Genomic DNA, 20,353 nt, shown 5'->3' with positions numbered 1-20,353 from the left:
CGTTTGCCCGTTGTTCCCGGAGGCTAGGCACGGCAACCCAAGGCAAGGTAGCTGTTTCTGTCCACTGCAGCGTAGTGGACGTTTAGGTGTCCACAGGGGTACGTAGAAAGGAAGAAAAGCCGTTGGACGTTCCCCGCATTTCCGCCTTTGCCGTGGGGAAGCACCCCGGCCAAATCTGCGCTCCCATCTTGCAGGGCCCTAAATGGAATGGCCAAGTTTCCCAACCATACTCCTCCAGTGAACCAGCCGCCGACACCAGTCAGTGTTAATTACTCAAACAGATTCCCTCCTCTTAGATCTAGGAACACCCGGATTCGCCTTCCAGTGGGGAGGTTGGAAGTTCGCCCAGAATTTAGTCCCGCCACGGCAATGCTATTACTCAAACAGAATTTTCTCCAGATTCAGACATAGCTTCTCCTCCCGAGAAGAGACATTCGCCCATGACTTAGGCGCCAACACTGACGAAGTTGTAGGCAGTGAGAGTGGAAATTCTCTCCTCCGGGCTCGCATCCGAGGTTCCGTAAACCATACGAACGTGCTTTTCCTTCTTGCCTTTCTTTTCCGTGCTCGCCTCTGGGGCTGGGCTTTGCTGCTGTGGTGGCTTGATACCAGCCTCCGCCATCCGGATCATTTCGTCAATGTCGTCGCTGATAGCGCTAGCCGTGGCCGAAGGGACAGACGCGTTATAATGATACGGAGGACGGGCTGGGAGGACGGTTGGCGCGAGGGCGTTCACAGTTGGACGTGCTGGGAGGTTGAAGGCGCTCTGAGCGCCGGGAGGAGGCGAGATGCTCGGCGGGTAGGTAGGCGGGAACATTGTCGTGGGTGGGTATGCGGTTTGGGAATATGGGTACTGAGTGTGTGGGTGGGGAGATGTCAGTCCATACCAGGGGCATGCGTAGGTGGAGGAGGGAGAAGCCCCAGCATAATAGTAGATGTCAGGGGAGGAAACACGGGTCAGAGGGCTGGTACTCACAGACTGGCCGGGGCTGCCTGCGTTGGCCTCGGCCGAAATTCCTCCATTTGCAGCGGCGGCTTTGGCAGCTTTGGCGGCTGCGTTCTTTGCCTTGAATTCTGCAAGGCGTGCCTTCAACTCCTCGGAAGTCTCAGTCTTTAGTCTCTTGGTTGAGACATGCCCACCTTGACCGGGCGGAGGGTTTCCGGTAGCAATGCGACGCTCCATCTGCTTCGCGTTGTACTCGAGAACAATAGCACGCTGGTGTTCGTGCAGGATGTCGGCGGGGACGCCCTCCATGCCAAAGATTTCGACCTCGAGGCCCTCGCGGCCCTGGATTGTGTTCTCGACCATCTCGAGAGTCTCCTTGTGGACCTGCGTCATGTGGACAGCCAGACCTGGATAGCGTAATTGGTTTAGTAACAGCCCGGCCGGCGGCCGCGTCTGACAGAATAGCGAAGGGAAGGAAACTTACCGCCGGCCGTATTCAGGCGCTTGTTGCACCGCGAGCACTTGAAATGTTTGGCCTTTTGATGACTAATAAGCATTTTAAGATCCTCGAATTCTCGCTCGCCTGTGCGGTGGAATCACTCTATTAGCTATAATGGAAGCTCGTGGCAGGAGGTACGGGCATGTGCGGAATTGGAGGAACTGACAGTAGTAGCACCATGGCTTCTCCAGGAGCTCCTGGACATCCGGAACATGGGCACGCTTCTTGCCGGGCATGTTGACGATTTTTTTTGCTCGAAAACTTTGCGGGCGGTGGATATTGACTCTGTCGATTAGAGAATGTGCGGAGAGCGCGCTTCTCTGCCGAAGCGGATGATTGAGGAGGATGGAGGGATCGGGATTTGGTTGCGAGAACGCTTGCGCGAGGAAACCCGGCGGTGCGATGAATTCTTTTTAGGTGCGGCTTTTTAGGTGCGGGTAGACTGCGAGTGGTGTGGAAAGCTTCTGCGGGCACGAGGAGGCTTGAGGAGGTGCGGTGCGCAGTGTGTTGTGCAGTGTGTTGTGCAGTGTGCAGTGGTAGGAAGCGTGGTGATGCGATTTCAGAATTCAGAAAGCGCTCCGTTCTAGAAGAGGAAAGCGGGGAGCTTGGCTGGTCCTAGCGTAAAGCTAAGGTGCTTACGGATAGCGTGGAAAGGTACTTGGCAAGCTTGGGTCTCTGACGAAGGCACGTGATTAACAAGGGACTTGATGCTGGCTTGGAGGAAAAGTAAAAAGAAGCGGGGCCCCACTTGTTCAGTGGGCTATCCGCTGAACGTCATTTTGGGGGCTCCCTAGCTTCGCCTTTCAAGCTTCCGGGCCAGCTCAGGGCAAGGCGGTTGGGGCATCTTGAAGCAAAAGTCCTTACTTACCTGGTAGTGACTTACCTTGGTAGTGAGAGAAACGGCATCCATCTCAAACGCCTTCTATTTTCACTTCGCAAAAGCACGTCTGCTGCCACGAAAAAGTGAACCTGAAGTCGGGTCGGCGGCTTTGCAAAACGTGGAACATCCCTGGAACAGGGGCTCGCCGTCTACATGTTTACACTCTCATCGTTTTCCATTCCCTAGTACACCTATTTAGACAACCAGTGCTGAAGAGTCATGACTATGTGACTAACTACTCTGCGGGCACATTTACACTTCCCAAATATCTTGCACGTATGTTCATACCTTGCACGTATGTTCATACCTTGCACGTATGTTCATACCTTGCACGTATGTTCATACCTTGCACGTATGTTCATACCTTCCACGTATGTTCATTCCTTGATGGTTACACGTCGGCGACGTTCAGGAACCCTTCGACTCAGAGGCGATACAGCTGCCGAGTCACAGCAAAAGAGACCCTAGGAGCCAGTTTTGACTGCATCCTTGTCCACGCCCAGTTCCCTCACTCTTAGTGTACAGTTCAACCCTCAGACGATTGCTGGCGCGGTACAGCGCTTTATGTCGTAGCCTACCGCGACACCAGCAGACGAAACAGACACCCGTTGCCTGACAGTCTGGGCAACAACAGCTAATTATATGGCCGTAGCCCTCACCGCACTTGAGGCGGACAATACGGTAGGAATGTCGGAAAATCCCATAGGCTTGGAAACGCCTTGGCTAGTATATTTGCAAGAGAATATTCTGCAGGCTTGGACGATACCAATACATATTGCCGCTTGGCGAGCTGCAAGGAATCGAGTCCATTGCATCCCGGGAAGTCCCCACTACACGCACCCGAGGGTTGGACTGCAAGAAACGGAACATCTGTTTATGTTATACTCCAAACAAGTGCTCTGGTACGTTTCATCCCAGGGAAAATCACATGGCACAGAAAAGACGTGACCAGCGCCACGGAACCTGTGAAGCATGGTGTGCAATTTCCATTCATGCCGGCCAAGCTAGTATAAGGCTATATAGCTTCCCATGCGACATAAGTGATGCGGGAAGCAAACACCAGACTCTCTAGGTACCAAGTCGATCGCCCAGCCGATCCTCCTCCCGCCCGGAGTACGAAAGCAAGTGTAGAAATATACAGGCAGCAGAATGCTTTTTAGCATCCCCCGCGTATGCCCGTTCATCCGTCCTTTCCCTATGACCTGACTAGGTCTTTTGCCCAATATAACGTCCCCCGCGCCGTTGGTGTTATATACATGCATGCGTTGGTATACACACGCATGCCGGTCTGCCATGAGACTAGACCGCAGATGATGATGCCCAGACTCCAGAAAAGAAGATGAAGCAGGCTAAGCGCAAAAAGAAAACCCATTTTGTTGTCCTGCTACCTTCTTCTTTGGCCGTTCATGGTTCGTTTCGATTCGTGACGTCTTTTCGTCGTGTGTCCGTTCGTGTATCCGTCTGTCTTTTCCCCGACCAGACCCGGCCTTTTGTCCGCTAAAAACAACCATCGGCACCGATTGGTAACGTGGTATACCCATGAGAATGCGACCGGCTTCCAGATGATCGAAGCCCAGACTCGGCGAAAGTAAAATGGAGGAATGCCGTTGACAGAGAAAAGGATAAAGAAAGAAAAAGCGAAGCTCATGTATGCACGCCAAAAGCAACTTCGCCAATATGCTAGTGATGCCCGAATGCAAAGCGAAAAGCAGCCGCTCCGATTCGCGCCGCCCAAGCTTTCTTGTTGTCGTTCGTTGAACAAGCAGAAGACAAGAGAAACGCCCCGTGATGTCGCCTACCATTAACCACGCTAGGGGATGCGAGACGCCGCAGAAGTAGTACCCCGACCTCCATCAGTCCCGATGCTGCCGCGAAACTTGGCCCGGGGGAGGCCCCGTGGGTGTCAGGGCGCTGGTCATAATCCGACCAATTTCTCTAAGGTTTTGAAGCGGTGGCACTTCTTTCGCCTTCAGGGCAGCACGTTGGACATTCCCAACGAAGCTGCTGCAAGGAGACTTGAGGGGGGTCTCCTTGCCCTTGCCACCCAAGGATGAGATAGAGCCTTCACAGTCCTCGCTCATGGACATAACCTCTGAGCCCCGTGCAGAGGTGGCAGTATAGCTGGTGCTCGCCTCTGGCGTGGCGACCTGGGTACTAGCCCAGCTCATTGACAGGGCCTCCAAACCTCGAGCCGACCTGGTGGCGACACTGGTGCTGGCGTCTGCCGTGGCAACCTTTCTACCAGCCCAGTTGAATGATAGAAGGCTGCGCATCCGATGGGACCTTCTGTAGGGCGGCTTGAGCTTAGGGAATGTAAGCTGCTCAGGCTCCTTGATGGGAGCCGAATGATCGGGGTTGCGGCTGGAGCCGCATTCGGCAAACCGGGATTGACTCTCCGAAGGGGAAAGCCACTCGACGGCCTTGCTTACGAACACGGGGCCCGAATTCCCGGCAGAACTGTTGACGCCAAACTTGAGCGCCAGTGCCGACGAGATTGAGCCGAAGTCCTTGGCTGGAGTACTGCTCGTGGCGCGGTTCTCCGCCGATGCCAATCGTGTCGGAGCTGACGCACCCGTCGTCCTGACCATGGTTTGATTGACCTCATCGAGGTCGTATCCCCAGCGCCTGGCCAACGCCGCAGGGAATGGCTTCGTGTTGTCGAAAGGCGGAACCTCGGGAAGCTTCTTCAATGCGAGGATTCCGTTGTTGCGGGCTGGAACCATGCCCACGCCCAGCAGAGATTGCGTCCAGTCTGGGGTTGTGTGCTGGCTGCTTGCACTGCTATCGCCGCTGTCGGTGTCGCTGCAGCTGTCGTGACTCCAATCCCGCCGAACATTGTTCCGGTAATACACGTGCTGGCCAAATCTTGGTGCCTTTCTATACCGTGAATATGCGCATCCAGTACCGATGCCGCTAGCGTAGCCGCTGGCAATGAGGGTGCTTTTCAGCTCCCGGGAAAACTTGCCAATCTCCTCGGCCCTGAGATTCATGATGATGTGAACGGCCGCCTCGTCGTTCATGTCTTGGGCAGAAGTGATTAGATATCCGAGCGTCCTGTCTAGATCGTCGTACATGTGCCACACTTCACGCATGGCGACTGTGTTGTTGTTGTTGTTGTTGTTGTTGGAGCCACGACCGACTCCGCTCTTCTTTGACTTCCGCTTGCACTTAAGCATCTGCTCACGGATACGAGCCATTGCTTGTTGAGTGAGATGGCGTAAATTCGCCAACTCCCACCCTAACAGCCACGACTGGTCGACGAGGCTGAGCGAGGAAATGTCAACTTTAGAGTAGAAATTGACAGTTACACTCTCCTGGCGTTGCCGATCGGTACCAACGGATGAGTCATGTTGTAAACTCGATGATGCCTTCAAGAATGGCAGCTTATAGTCTAGAGCCAAGTTCTCATACTCGCTGGTACGCCAAGAGTTAGTTACATTCTACCAAGGGTAGTTACATTCTACCAAGGGTTGTCTTTAGAGGTGAGGGAGGTGGAAAGGCAGACAGTACTTACCTGAACAGTTGAGGGAGAGACTTGGCCATGTAGTCCTCTAGGTCACCCAAGTCCGCCCAAACTGACGCAAACCCGGTGTACGTGCTCTCGGCCCATCTCATAACCTCCTGAGAACGTTCTGCCTCCTTGAAGTCTGGGATGAGCTCCGGATTCCGCATCTTGAAGGTCAGGCCCTGAAGGGACGAGACGCTCCGCAACATGCCGGCGATCCAGGTGTAAACGCTCGGATGAGGATACGGAGGGAAGATTGACGGCGAAATTGGGTTGCGCCAGGCCTGGATGTACCCTTCAATCATCGGGTTCAGCTCAGGGAGCTGGTTCCTGGGAGCACGAAGTGCTTTGACAGAAGCCCCGGAGAGCTTGATGAATGGAACTGGGAGATTCCCGGAACAGTAGATTGCATTGTCGATCCTTGTCCCCAGGACATGAAGCATGCCCCGAATGGCCCTAGCATTCGGAGCTGTCATGTTATAGAACGTGGCTTGGGGTTGCGAGGCTTCTTTGACCGAGCCTCTCCACGCGAGAACCCCCTCCGCGAGTTGTTCCCGTTTCTTGGCTTCTTCTTCCTCGTCTGAGGGAGAGTCTTCCGACTCGTAGGGTTTGCGACAAGAGATATTATTATTACTGACACGAAGTTCAGAGAAACCAAGTTCCTGCAGCGAAGTCAGGCGGTAGTCCGCGGGATCAACCTGTCGTGTGACCCGGCGGTTAGTCTGACAGGGTGCGGCACTTTGGAGAAGGGTTGACAGAAACCAAGCTTGACGCTTACAGACTCTGAAGGCTCTGAGCCTTGTTGAAAGAGGTTGCTTGTAAGGCCTCTCGACTGGCTACCATTGTCCGAGGTAGCCAGAGAGACAACCGACATGTCGTAATCTTGGAGGTCCTCCCAGTCTCTTTCCCAGTGCGGGTCCCAGTCTCCGTCGACGGAGAACTGTCTTGGAGACGACATGTTGCCGATGGGAGAACAGAGACAAGGGGAAGAAACCGTTGAGGGTAGAGACCAGGGAGGAAACCGTTGAGGGTAGAGACCAGGGAAGAAACTGTTGAGAGTAGAAGGCAGGGACGAAGTCAAGTCAAAACCAATTGCGGGATGATGGCCGAGTGCTGGCAGAAAGAAGGGCAGTGCCGGGCAGGCAGTTTGACACGACTGCGGGAAGATGGAAGACAACCTGGTTGGAGGAATTTACAGAGAACAGGGAGTGAAAGAGAGAGAAACGAGCGGCAGCAGCCCGCACAGATGGCACTGCCTGCACTGCCCGTGAGGCTGCTGGATGACTGGACTGGACAGAGCTGCCCGCGATCGCGGGAACAACGACTGGGAGCGGCTGCAAGGCGAGGAGCACGTCAGTGACAGGCTCGAAAGCCTGTGAGCAGGACGGTAAGACCCCGGAAAGTATATTATTGATGGAACATTTGATGAATCATAGCTTGCAGTGATGGATTCGAGTTTTCTGAAACGTGAAGCGCGGTAAGGTAGAACGCGGATGGAAGTTTAAGGTCGGAGCTTGAAAGGTGTAAGTTCTACAGGTACCTGTTAAGCTGCAAGCCAAAAAGCTGAAAGCTTACTCCGTACTTGGCAGCAGCGCCCCTGGGTAAGGGTAAGGGGTGTGACCACAGCAGCAGCTACCCAGGTGCATACCGTTCCTGGCCAATAAGGTACGGGTGTCAAAGGCGAAAGACAGTCACCGCTCTACAGGGGAGGGGGAAGGGGCTTGGGTCTGGGTTTAACGAGTGCAGGTGCCTTGACGTACGCGGGCTGGCCGAGAAAGACTGCCCCGATGATCGGAATTGTGCTCTGTTCCTGTCAAATCCTTGCTTATCCGTGGATGTTATTAGACTAGATACCAATTTGAAGGGGTTAATCTTGGGATGAACACAATAACCCAGTGCAACGCAGACAACGACAACTCTAAACCTACGACGGAAGCTTGGCGCGAACCCAAGCTTCGAGAGACGTTATGCCATGCTTCAAGCTGCTCTACTAGCTGTAGCATGCGTTTTGGTTTATTTTGGACCGCTCTCTTAGCTTGGAGGTCGAGCCTCTGGAATTTTGCTCCAGGGGTTTGACATATATGTGGGACCCTAACCCTACGGAACTAAGAGACAAAGGCCAAGTCTCTAGCGTAATCGAGTACCAAGGCACTGTATTGAACAATGTGATGGGTGAAGACTGTAGGCTAGTCCATCCTATGTAATATGGAACCCGAAGAGTCCAAGAAGAAGAGGGTGACAAAGTAGGGAAAGGGAGCGAAAAGGGAAAAGAAAGGGAAAAGAAAGGCAAAAGAAAGGGAAAAGGAAGGGAAAAGGGAAAAGAAAGGGAAAAGTGAAAAGAAAGGGAAAAGTGAAAAGAAAGGGAAAAAGAAAGGGAAAAGAAAGGGAAAAAGAAAAGGAAAAGAAAGGGAAAAGAAAGGGAAAAGAAAGGGAAAAGAAAGGGAAAAGAAAGGGAAAAGAAAGGGAAAAGAAAGGGAAAAAGAAAAGGAAAAGGTAGTTAGTTGCTAGATTGACGAAATTTACTTGAGGCCCGGTTTGCAAATGCACAGGGAGGCAACCAGTTGTCTCACACAAACAGAATATTGAGTCGGTTCCAGGTTGGATATGGCGAATTAAGGCTGATCAAGTACAGTTGGTAGAACAGATTGCTCTGACGAAGGAAATTCCAGCACGCCAGATGCCCAAATGATTGACCTTGTATCCCGCCCGTTGCCTCCAGGCCCAGCCAGCCCCAAAACGCCATCTCAACAAAAACTCCCCACTAATTCGACAGACTACAGCTACCAAAACAGCCCACATACGAAACAAAAAGCAACAGCAGACATGCCTCACACTGCAGACATACCTCACACCGCAGATATGCCTCACACCGCATACATGCCTCACACCATCGACACGTCGCCCTCCATCTCCTCCTCGTCCAGAAACCCCAAGCCGCTGTCATAGCGCCTCCGCTTCCTGCTCTTGGTCGCCTTCTTGGCTAACTCGCCCGAGAACAGCCCAACCCCTCCGCCAACCTTCACACCCGCCGGCGTCGTCACAGACCCGACCAGGCCGACCCTGTCCTCTTGCTCCTCCGCACCGACACCACTGTCCCGCCCTCCCGACGAAGACGCCGCCGACGGCAGCAGCAGCAGCCGCCCAGCATTTTGCTTGCTTCCACTACTCTTCGGCGTGGCCAGCAGCCCCTCGCTCGTCCTCGCAACGCGCTCGATCTCGGCCTTCATGGAATCAATGACGCCCCTCGCCCTGCGGCGGTCCCCTTCCACACGGGCGGCGAGCTCTTTGTTCTCGCCCACCAACGCGGCATTCACATTCCCCAGCTGCGCGACCTCGACACGCAGCTGCGCGACAGTATCGTGCGCCGCCCGCAGCGAAGCATTGACCCGATCCAGCTCGACGCGCAGTTCGGCCACGCGCGCGTCGCGCAGCGCCAGCCCGGCGCCGTGGGCTTTGTTCGCGCCCGCCAGCTCGCCGCGCACGGCCGCCGTCTGCCTGCGGGCGGCCACGAGCTGCACCTCGAGCTCCTCGACCGCCTCGGCCTTGTCCTTCCTCAGCCCCTCTCCGCCCTGCTTCGCCGCCGCCAGCTCGCCGTCCATGCGCTGCACGAGCGCCTCCAGCTCGGCCACGTCCCGCTCGTACCGGCCCACGGCGCCGCGCAGCCGGTCGATGCCGACCTCGAGCTCGGCGAGCCGTACGTCTTTGCCGGCCGCCGCCGCCTCAGCCGCGCCTAGCCGCGCCGACAGGCTGTCCATGGCGTCTACGCGCGCGCCCAGCTGCTGCCGCAGCGACTGCTCCAGCGCGTGGTACTCGTCGATGGAGTCGTCGGCCTCGCGCGCGCGGCGGGCCAGCTCGCGCAGCCGGGCCAGCAGTAGGTCCAGCACTGCTGCGCCGGCAGAGGTCAGCGGGAGAGCGACCTCGCCCGGCGTGGCGTATTCCAGCTCGAGCCGTGCAGAGCGCAGGGACGAGGCGATGGAGGATATGATTTCGAGGGCGTCGCTGCCGGCGAACCCCAGGCTGTGCAGCGAGCTGTTGACTTCTGACAGCGCGGCGGTGCGGTCGGCCAGGGTCTGTAGGACGCTGGTCAGCCGCGCGTCGAGGCCGGAGTGGGCGGCGTTACTGTTTGTTGTGTTGCTATTTGTTGTGTTACTGCTGTCTGTTGTGTTACTGCTGTTATTGGTGGTGGTGTTATCGACATTGCCGTCGGCAAGACCTAGAGAAGACGATGCCGTCTGCTGCGCGGCGGAGAACGGCGCCAACTTGTCCGCCAGGCCGGCCGTCAGCGCCGCGTACGCCTCGAGCGCCGTCGTGAGCTTGCACATCTCGAGCTGCAGTCCCGCCAGCTCGTCCTCGAGCTGCTGCTTCTCCAGGTCCGGAAGCGTCGCCTGCACGCCCGTCGTGCTGATGCTGCTGCACGGTGTGCTGCCGGCCAGGTCTATTAGGCGGCGGCGCGACGAGCACGGCGTGTCAGGGATCGTCTGTGCTGCTGTTGTTGCTGCTGCCGGGCTGGTCGTGGGCGGCGTCGGGAATGAGGTGTTGCGTGTTTTGTTGCTGCTGCGGCGCGTCGGCGTGCTGCATGCCAGGTCGGCGATTGTCGTTGCGCCGAACTCGTCGTCGTCGTCGTCGTCGTCGTCGTCGTCGTCGTCATAATCTTGTGGCTCTGTTGCATCGACGTCCATAAAGTCATCCGAGAAGGGATCCCGCGCGGCCACCGTCCACTCAAAGGCCGGGCTGCTCGGGACCATTGCTGCAGCGGCGGCAGCTGCTGCCATGCTGGACTGGGCGGCTAGCTGGCGCTTCAGGTCCTCGACCTGGCGCTCGAGGTCCCACACGCGCTCCGTGTCAACCTCGATGGTCTCGTCGTGCAGGCGGTGGATCTCGTCGTCCCTGGCCGCTAGCTCGGCGCGCAGCCGGCCTATCTCGGCCTGCGTGTCCTGCGCCTTCCTCTTGCGCTCCGCGTAGATGGAGTTCATCTCCTCGCTGAGCCCGTTGCGGCGGATGCGCCGCTTGATCCGCCCGTCCAGCACCTGCCGCAGCGGAAGCAGGTGCACCTCGCCGCTCACCGGCAGCGGCGAGCTAGGCTGGTGGTCCGCGCCGCTGCCGCTAAACAGCCCGCCGCCGCTGTGCGAGAGCCGCGACGGGGTAGAGTGTCGCCGAAAGGGCTTAGCGGAGAGAGTGGCACGTCGGATCATCGGGGTGAGGCCGGTGGAAAGCTCGTCTTCGTTGCCCGCGAGCAGCGGGCCGGGGTCAGAGAACCGCACGCGCTTCTTTGGCCTGCCGGTCTTCTTGTTCGGCGTCGACGCGGCAGAGGACTCGGGCGTAGGCAGCGACTTTTCCGCCGCAGTTTGCGCCAGCCTCAGAGGCCCGAGGCTGCTCCGCCGCGAGCGCCGCAGCGCAAGAGGAAGCTGATGGCCGTCCGACATGGCGATGGCTCACGGCACGCTTTTGTCTATACCGTCTGGGAATCACAGCTGCAACCCGACTGGATGTCTTCCGGGCGGGAAAGGAGGAAAATCTACAATTTGAAGAGAAGAACAGGCAAATTTAAAGCAAGCCCCGGTCAGCGCGACCCATAATAGCGGGAATGTCCTCGTGCAGCCTAGAGGGGGGGTGGGTGTGTTGCCATCCCCGCTCGCTGCCGGCATCTTGTTGTTTATTTATTCCCCTTTCGGGCAAGTGGGGGTGCCAAACCCCCCTCACCCGAGCCCCGGCGCGGCCTCCCCTGACCCTGAAAAACAACATTCGGGCCACCGCAGCCAATCAATTTTCCCAGATGGCACTTTTGCAAAACCTCCGTTCCCTGCCACCCCAACGCTAGTGAAAGGTGACTCAAATGGCTGGATGTTCCGGGATTGGGGTGCAGGTTATGACCCCGTCATTAATTTCGACTGCTCTGTGGCCGAGCCGACCCGATATTTTTTCACTCTTGGATTCCGTTCTCGTGGCTAGTTGCAGGAAGATAATTAGCTGCAAAAAGCTAGAGTAGTGAAGGGCACCCGTTTGACGGTGTAGATTGTGGTTATCTTGGAGTTTGAGGGAGGCCTGGCGTACAAAAATCCCCGGGAATTGATGTGGTACACTGCTGTCTCCAGAACTAGCACGGCTCATGTCATTGTGCCTGCATGCGTTCGAAAGTTTTAGTGCCAAAGATCACAGCAACGATCACAACAACGCTCACATATCTACCTTGAACAAGCTCACTAAAGACGGTGTAATTATAATGGACAATATAGATAATCTATAAACCTCTTAACACCTCTCCTAATATATGTGCTAATTTTAGCCTGGTAGACTAGTGTGTTCAGATAGTCATGGACTAACGGCAACCCTCTTGGTTCCTCGTTGACATCGCCATTTGTGACACGGTAAATACCCCTGCCAAGGCGCAGTAGTATGGCTCCCGAGCACCTCAGCCACATACCCCTGTGCTCACAACAACACTACCGTGCCCACGTTTACCCTACACAGGGCACTCCCCTGTGCTCTCTCTTTTGCATATATATAGCCTAGACTCTTTCCTCTGTACTACATTCAATCAACATCCTTTGCTCAATGCAGTTCCCCAGCTCTATTTTCTGTGTCACACCAGTTATGTCGGGGTGAGGAAGGCCTCGTCCATCCGGTCATCCTCCCGGCCAGGTACCGCTCCGAGACCCGAAGCGGCAGGGCATGTCAGGCTGTCAAGTTGGATGCAGGCCGCTGTTGAGGAAGGCGAGGGCCTGGGCCAAATCATAACGACCGGTATCGAGACCGGCCCGTCGAAGATGACGAGCCCCAGCTCGACACCGGTCGATACGGTTTGGCGCCGGTTGCCGCCTTCTTCAACAGTGACCTGCATTCAACTTCGACAGCATGAATTGCCCCTGCCAGCAATTTCAATCGTGATGCCCGATGTCATGTTGGAGGGAGTCGGCCCGAAGGCCTTGTCTTTTTTTGTCCTTGTCTTTTTCTGTTTTTTTTTTTTTTTTTTTTTTTTTTGGTTCTTCAATTTTCTTCTTCACCTCGCTGTCAATCTCATTCTGCGCGCCCAGGGGGTGCGACAGGGGGCGCTCCGCGTCTGTCGTCTTGAACAAGTCCTTGTCGCCAACTTGCACGGGCACAAGCTGGTTTGGCAGGTCCGTGTATGTCATGGCCTAGTCGCTCAGGGTCTAGCTCTTGTGGGCTGGCCCCCCCCTTACCAGAAGGAAGCCAAGCTGCCCCCCCTGACCAGAGGGAAACCGACCCGGCCGGCTCATCTTGCGAAGCAACCGAGTTGCTGAGTGTGGGGGCTTCGGCCCAGCAAGATCGGGGGGGGGGAGCTGGACAGCGTTCGCCGGGTTGGTTGCGTCGCTTCCCTCCAGCCGGCAGTGTGGTTGTCAACTGCGACTGGGCAAGCCGCGATAACCGCAGATATTGGTGTGTCTTCTTCCTTGTCTCAACCCTGGACCATTTGTTAGTTCAACTGTTTGATATGATTAAGTCTTTCCTGGCTGGCCTCTGGGAATGAATACCGTATCTAAAGTGTGACACTAATTGCTCCTGCTGAAGATCTCTGCGGGAATTCGCTGTCGCCAAGTCGTGGACACACGAGCGATTCCGCCAAAGTCAAGTTTCTTGGTCGGCGATCCTTGCGGCGGGAGTCCGAAACCCTGAAGCTTATCTCGTTTGTCTTGTGCACGTATCCGGCTTCTGTGAGAAGGTTCTTTGCTGTAATGTGTCGAGATGAGATCTTGGCCATCGCTTTCTCGGAACGGTCGAGCATCACGAGGCCGAGATCGGCAGCCACGGTTCCGCTTTTGACGAGGCGGTTGATCGTGCGGGAAAACCAAAACGGCTGTGACCAGAGTTTCGTATCGATGGAGTGAAAAGGAACGAAGAAAATGAAAAGAAGAAAAGAAAAGCGCGGCAGCTATTCTAGGCTGGAGGCTGGAGAATGGAGCTTTTGGTGTCAATTTGAGAGAGCCGGTAAAGCCAAGGACGCCGATGCCGAGAGGGCAGCGCTGCAACTTAAAATCCATGTGCCGGTAGGCGCTGCAATGAAGGTTGAGGTGCTAATCAAGGATGCTGGTGGGCTGTCCAAGCCGGGGAAAACTGCTTTGAGCATGCATCGGTGACTGAATCCGAGACGGAGATTAACAGTGGAAGCTGGAGACGGGTGTGTGCCGGTCTCACCATGACAATTTAGACTGGCCTCGCCGTCAACTGCGCTCACGCCGGGAAGGCTGATCTGGCTGACGAAATGGATTGTGGGCGGCCACATTGTCGCTAATGTGATGGCAAGCCTAGCAGGGTAGGTCGTGTGGGAGTGCAGGATAGCCCGCACGGAAGTGCAAGGGAGGTGTTGTGCCAAGACAAGGCAGCGGAAATCCTCCTTGTTTCTTTTCTTCTTTTCCTTTTCCTTTTCCTTTTCTTCTTGTTCCTCTTCGGCTCCCAGAGTAATGTGCCAATAGTTGAAAAAAAAATTTGCAGCCTTCATGTCGTCTCTCGTCGACGCCATTGCGGGGGTGATGTCGGTGGTGAGAGTTCGTAAGCACGCAAGACTTTTTCCTCCAGACTCTCGCCTAGTGTCGCTCAGCGACAAATATGGCTCAAACTATGACGAACTCAACGCGTCGCAACTGGCGTCATCGCTCTCGCTGGCGCTGTCGGACGGGGTCGAGCTCGCGGCTTTACTCTCTTCTTTGTCGTCTTTGCTCTTGAGGACACTGATGGGTGTCCTCTATTCCTCAGTTAGACTTTTTGTGCACACCATAGCAGACGCCTCGTGTACTGTTAGATCTGCGGAGTGCTTGCCTTACGCATAGTTAGCTCCAAAGGTCGCAAGGACGCAAAGGGTTAGTGGGCCGCACCTCTTGTCCAGGACTCTGGAGCCGCTGGCCTCCACAAAATCGACGAGAACGTCATCCTCCGCTGCGCGATCGGCGAGGGCTAGGGCTTGCTTCTGGGGCTGGGCGAGACGCTGGAGTTCTGGTGTGTTTTGACGACTTCAATGTGGAAAATACCAATGAGATGTGCATACCTAAGAAGGCGCCCTAGTTTGAAAAACAGCTGCAGTTCGGCAGGCTAGTGGAAATTTTCTGAAGAGGTGTGGGGACTTTGTGCCCTAATCCTGGCAGGACCTGGCCGGCTTCTTGTGCGCCGAAAGTGCCTTCTATGTTCAGACGAACGTTTTCTAGACCTTGAGTTGGCGTTTAGTACGGCCGCCTTACATAACGCCCGACACGAAAGAAGGGAGCTGGCCGTCGAGTAGGTGCATCAGAGTGGATAAAAAGACCAGGGCCTACTTGATTAGGTTGTCTGCCTTCCAATAGATTTGGCTACTTGAACTCACGGGGCTGAGATAGCACGATAGAGGTCTGGAATTCGATTATTAGGAAGTGTCTAGGCATCCCGGTTTGCTGCTCGCATCTGCAGGAAGCCCAATGATCACCTAGGCACCTTGACATAGAATCAAATACTAGCAGTGTAGAAGACGACGGGCCAACAGGCATCACTAGGACTTGTGGGCTTGACTCCGGGAAGAATCCTGTAATGCGGGACTTCCCATTTACCAACAACTGAAATACGCGCCTATTTGTCATGATTGTATCATAGAACAATCCTTCCGACCTCGGAAACTCTCGCATGCCCACGTATTGTAAGACATCCAATCCAAGATGATCCCAATGTTACCGTAGCATGTATTTTAGTTGAGAGACCTCGTTTCTCTCACTTCCATTTACCCAAGAACATCCTGTACTACTGAATTTCCGTATTGTGAACCAGAATGGTCATGCTGCTCATTATGATGAACAAGGAGCTGAAATTGTCTTCTTTATTAGGTCTGGATCTGCTCTACTCCTCCATCCAGGAGACTGAACGTGAGCTAAGGTAATTAAGATACTAATAATAGGTGGTCGTCCTCTTTTCAAATTTGAAACTTATAGACAGGGCGACCCACTTATGCAATCGCCCCCCTTTGCAATCGCCCACCACCATCACCGCCCACCACAAGAATCGTCAAAATACTCAATTGTAGGCCAAATTCTATAGAAAAAAGTACATTCTAGTCCTCGTCAATCGCTCTATATTGCTCAAGCCCACGGGCGATAATTTCTTCAGCTTCCTGGACCAAGTGTGCAGGCCTGGACTTGGTCTTCTTGGATCTCTTCTTGGGAGGCTTTTGACTAGCTTTTTGAGCCTCGTCAATTTCGTCAATAGTAGCAAATCTGTCGTTGGCGTCTATTTTGACCCTTTTACGTGAATAGGGTTTTTTGGATTCCAACTCGTTGGCTAAGAAGTCGTTTTTTGCCTTCAAAGCAGCGATTTCCGTATTCTTCTGATCAAGTGCCCTCCCTACCTTCGTCAACATAGTCCTGACGACCCTACCTCGGGGACTAGTGGCCGTCTTGGCTAAGCCCTGTTGCCTGCGGACGTCGTGACTACCTTGAGGTGTATTGAAGAGGTCGTTCCGGGTTGCCCGGGTCTTCCGGGGTGGTGTGGATGGGGGGACTGGTTTTGCAGCTTCGTCCCGGACCGCCTCGGGGTCGTCAAGTATACGAGCGGGTTGGAAAGGCCAGATTCCAGTCTTCCGGAAGCCGGATATGATATTCCGGGCTGACATACCCTGCGCTGAGGCGTCCCGGTAGCAAAAAAGGAAGCGTTGCTTGTTGATAGGTGCTGAGGCTGTGAAGGAAGCCAATTCGAGGGTTCTTTGGCGAAAATAGGACTTCAAAGCCGAAAAGACAGACCGGTCGAGTGGCTGGGTCTTGTGAGAAGTGTGTGAAGGCAAGTATAGTAGGTGTACGCGGTTTCTTTTAGCTAGAAGCATGAAGTCTTCGTCGATATGAGTAGCGTGTTCGTCGAGGATTAGTAGGCGCCAATCGTCCTTCCTTTGGGGCTTTGTTTGAGGAAGATATACTTCCTTGAGCCACATAAGAGCTATTTTGCTATTGCTCCAGCCTATAGGCGTACAGTCGTACTTCCAGGTCTTGAGGACTGGTAGTTCCTTGAAGTTATCCGGGAAGTGTTGGCCTTGTAGATTTTCACCCGTAAAGATCACTACGGGCGTCAATCGCTTGCCCTCAGCGGTACCACACTCGATAACACTGACCCAGGTCGTTGGATCAGGGCCAGTCAGGACTGCCCGAGATGTGAGGGCATCGCCAATCACCTTCCCAACCGTAGTTTCCGTCTCTTGCATGCCATGTTCGTCTATATTGGCGATATTCGCAGGTACCAGCTTCTTGTCCTTAATTACAGCTTCCAAACGATCAAAAAAATGCTGGAATCTCTCACGGGTAGATCCTTTGACTCGAGACCGTTCTAATAAGGTACCTAACTTGGCCTTTACCCTGGGGTTGCGGGTAAAAAACCGATCTACCCAGCGCTCACCAACTCGCCCAGGGAGCCCGGCTTCGTTCAGGATCGCTTGTGCGAATCGTCTTAGCCGTGCACGACTTGGGGCACGCCCTGCAGCTTCCTTCTCAAGAGCCCACTCGGCGACGAAGGCTTCCTGGTCGTCAGTTAACTTCTGGGTGTTTTTTTGGGCTTGTCGTGGATCCTGTTGTCCACGGCGTCGTCTGCTGAGGGTGGATTCAGGGATCCTATATAGGCGCGCTACTTCCTTCTGCTGAGCGCCCTGATCAACAGCCTCAATAGCCTCGGCTATTAGCCGCTCTCGTACGCGTCGAACCATCGTATTTTGAGCCTATTCCGACCAGTATTGAGGAAGTTGTTGGTGGTGGAAGGTAGAGAGTAGGAAGTTGGCGGTGTGGGGGAAAATTGCAAAGTGGGGCGATTGCAAAGGTGGGTCACCCTGTCTACTTGTCATTGAAAAGCTGCTTTTGTTTGCATCTCTTTTAGCAGGGTTAGGACTTTCCCTCTCCCTATCGCTTCCAATTTCTCCTGCTTTCCCCACCTTCTTATTTCCCTCTTTCTTTTCTCCTCCTCCACCTCCTCCTTCTTGTTCTTCTTCTTCTCCCCCCCTCCTTGTGCTTGAGCTTGTGCTTGAGCTTGCGCTTGAGCTTGCGCTTGAGCTTGCGCTTGAGCTTGCGCTTGTGCTTGCGCTTGTGCTTATTCTTCCTCTCCCTATTCTCATATGGGCAGTAGGACAATGTTGTATTGTCTCCACAGAACTAGAAGACAGTAGAGAACGAAAAGGTTCTAAATATAGGTCAGGACTGGACCTGTGGATGTCGCGCCACCTATAGTGCCGAAAGCCGAGAGCCACGTGGTAGGACCACATATGTGGGCTTGGCTATCTCTTTTTGTTCTTGTCCTATAATGGGTCTTGTGAACCAAGGGTTAGAATGGTGTTCAAGCTGTAAAGGGGGTTGTTGCCAACTGATAATAATACAATTTAGGTTCCACCTCGGCTCAAGTATGATTAGCGGGACAAGATCCTGGTGGATCCTGCAGAGACTCATGCAAAGCGGATGGCGCTGAAGTTTGTGTATAGGACCGGAGGAGTAGCGACGTGATGATTGCTGGTGACTGGACGCCTCCTGTAACACCAGATAGTTGTGTCCTTATAGGCTGTGTAGTCCGCTCGATCTGGACGGCAGAGCGGGCTGTAATGTGTACAGTATTCCCCTGTTCTGACTCGCTTTGACTTTCGACACTTCCCGTTATCTTGGGGACTCGAGGAGTTGTAAATCGGGGCCGTCTGGAGATGGTGTTGTCCAGAGGAGCGATCCATGTCATCAAGTTTGCTTCCTGAGTAGCCAGCAACACTCGTTAGCTTATCGTACTCGTGTGTTTGAATCCTTGGGCGCTATCGAGCAAACTGATCAAAACAAACACTCACAATCTGTGATCTCCATCCGCGGTACCACCCACCGCCGTGTAACGTTACACTCGAAAGATTAAAGAACAACACAACAGTGGTCCTCTAACTAAATCCTCCTCGACCGAGATAGCCAGAGCGAAACTCGAAAGTCAGGGAGGGCGAGATGAACACCAGCCTTCTGTCTTGGCCAGGGGAGGGACAGCCTCTTCGATCAAAACTGGGAGACGTATTCAAAAGCAAGTCAACTCTCTGCACCAAGTCTTGGCCCTGAACATTGGTTGTGTCCAGTCTTCCTTGGTATCGAGGGCACAGTGAACAGCAGGGAAGGCTGACTGGGGCGCTGGGGAAGCCATTGGCACGAGTATGACGGTGATGCGGCTCGGTACTGGAACTTGGTAGGATGAGAGCCACGATCTTGGCATAGGAGAGTCGGAGACCAAGACGAAGACGTCGCTACCTCTAGCTAAGGAAGCGGTAGATAGAGACAGGCGCCCAGATACTCTCAGTAATGCCATCCAGGTACGGCAGAAGCACTACTTGTTTGTGCGAGAAGCTCTAGCTCGTGTGAGGAGAAGGCTGGCTCGGCGGGGGGTGAACCGGGGGCATCAGCGGCCGGTCGAGCGTATATTGGAGGTGCTTTGCGGTCCGTAATTCGACGGGGTGGTTGAAATGGAAAGATAAAGGTCAGGCAATTTTGCCCCTGGGAATCCCATTTCTGTTCATGTTAGCATGCTGGCAAAAGATGATGGAGGCCGGGATCTCGCCCTGTTTCTCGCTGGGACATTTACTGGGTAATGGGGAATTGGGATAGAAAGACTGGCTAAAACCCCACCAAAGCGCAATATTTTGAGTAAGGTATGGCCTTGACTCAAGGGAGGATTGGAATGCGCTGGAGCGAAATATGCGCTCCTCGATGCTGAGGTTGGATGAAATCCGAATTTATTCGGAGTCAACATTGTTGACTTGTTGGTAGGGGAGCGGTGCGGTGCGGAGGCACTAAGTAAGCAGAAAATCCCCGCAGAAATTGGAGCCAACTAAATCCATCTATTTTAGGTAACGACATTTCTTCACTGATTGATATTCAGGCCACGAGTCTGTTCTGTTCACATACGCCGCCCGTACCCAGACCACATGTTTTATCAATTTATTGCAGCAGAAGTGGTAGCTTTGAGCTGCTCTCACTACGACAGTAAGCGCAATACTTAACGAAAAATCACGATGGGTGAGTGAGTCTGGAGAGGGAGGGAACCCGACCTGAAACTCATGTTGTGAATGCCGCCCGTTTTCTTCTCTTAGATCAGCTGGCAAACAGGCGTTCGAAATATCGAGCCTGTTATGCCAATTGAGTGGACTCTACGAAATATTCCTATCATCGTTATTCGGAACTTTGGACAACCACATTGACATCATAGCATACGAAGAGAAAGAGTGCCGGGGAGAAATAAAGCAGGCTCGGGGTCTGAGAGAGCAATTAGAAAAAGAAATGTGACTGCCCGAGAGTGAGCGATGATCAGTTCTTGACGAGAAACCAGTGTCCAGAACGAGGTAAAGAAATATTGGACGAGAAAACAAGAGGGTTGACAGCAGGAATCAAGCTCAGGCAAGTTTGAAAGCTTGAAGGTAAAGAAAGCCCCTCGCTAGCTGTCTTGGGGCCGCCAAACCGGTGCAACAAGGTAGGTAGTTATGCTCGTTCTTCATCCGTGTGATGTCTGAGGATAAGTATCCATGTTAGAAAGGTTGTGTTACTTTTAAAAACATAGGATCTGTGAACCTTT

The 20,353-nt window shown here is 54.1% G+C and overlaps 5 protein-coding genes across 5 annotated transcripts; 1 reads left to right on the top strand and 4 right to left on the bottom strand.

Moving 5' to 3' along the window:
- Positions 1 to 445: 445 nt before the first annotated feature.
- Positions 446 to 1,681, bottom strand: B0T26DRAFT_650214 (uncharacterized protein; the record flags this gene model as incomplete). The annotated part of the gene is made up of 4 exons (XM_060438163.1): positions 446 to 791; positions 981 to 1,353; positions 1,431 to 1,529; positions 1,612 to 1,681. The coding sequence occupies 4 exons, from the start codon at positions 1,679 to 1,681 to the stop codon at positions 446 to 448; spliced, it is 888 nt and encodes a 295-aa protein (XP_060294138.1).
- Positions 1,682 to 2,252: 571 nt separating this feature from the next.
- On the top strand, positions 2,253 to 3,086 carry B0T26DRAFT_715327 (uncharacterized protein). The gene has a single exon (XM_060442239.1). It carries the CDS (start codon positions 2,604 to 2,606, stop codon positions 2,841 to 2,843), a length of 240 nt encoding a protein of 79 aa, XP_060294137.1. The 5' UTR covers positions 2,253 to 2,603; the 3' UTR covers positions 2,844 to 3,086.
- Positions 3,087 to 3,370: 284 nt separating this feature from the next.
- Positions 3,371 to 4,072, bottom strand: B0T26DRAFT_715326 (uncharacterized protein). Its single transcript, XM_060442238.1, has one exon. It carries the CDS (start codon positions 3,971 to 3,973, stop codon positions 3,710 to 3,712), a length of 264 nt encoding a protein of 87 aa, XP_060294136.1. The 5' UTR covers positions 3,974 to 4,072; the 3' UTR covers positions 3,371 to 3,709.
- A 106-nt stretch (positions 4,073 to 4,178) lies between these two features.
- B0T26DRAFT_873128 (uncharacterized protein) lies at positions 4,179 to 11,423 on the bottom strand (the record flags this gene model as incomplete). Its single annotated transcript, XM_060447985.1, has 4 exons — positions 8,719 to 11,423; positions 6,609 to 6,770; positions 5,840 to 6,528; positions 4,179 to 5,739 (listed from the first exon to the last, which is right to left on the bottom strand). Exons 1-4 carry the CDS (start codon positions 11,251 to 11,253, stop codon positions 4,179 to 4,181), a joined length of 4,947 nt encoding a protein of 1,648 aa, XP_060294135.1. The 5' UTR covers positions 11,254 to 11,423.
- A 996-nt stretch (positions 11,424 to 12,419) lies between these two features.
- Positions 12,420 to 12,960, bottom strand: B0T26DRAFT_753001 (uncharacterized protein; the record flags this gene model as incomplete). The annotated part of the gene is made up of 2 exons (XM_060445608.1): positions 12,420 to 12,662; positions 12,832 to 12,960. The coding sequence occupies 2 exons, from the start codon at positions 12,958 to 12,960 to the stop codon at positions 12,420 to 12,422; spliced, it is 372 nt and encodes a 123-aa protein (XP_060294134.1).
- Positions 12,961 to 20,353: the final 7,393 nt, after the last annotated feature.

The sequence above is a fragment of the Lasiosphaeria miniovina genome, assembly GCF_030549165.1.
Source record: "Lasiosphaeria miniovina strain SMH2392-1A chromosome Unknown B0T26scaffold_5, whole genome shotgun sequence".
In the NCBI taxonomy this organism is placed as follows: Eukaryota; Fungi; Ascomycota; class Sordariomycetes; order Sordariales; family Lasiosphaeriaceae; genus Lasiosphaeria; species Lasiosphaeria miniovina.
This window is presented reverse-complemented; position numbering and strand designations above follow the sequence as displayed.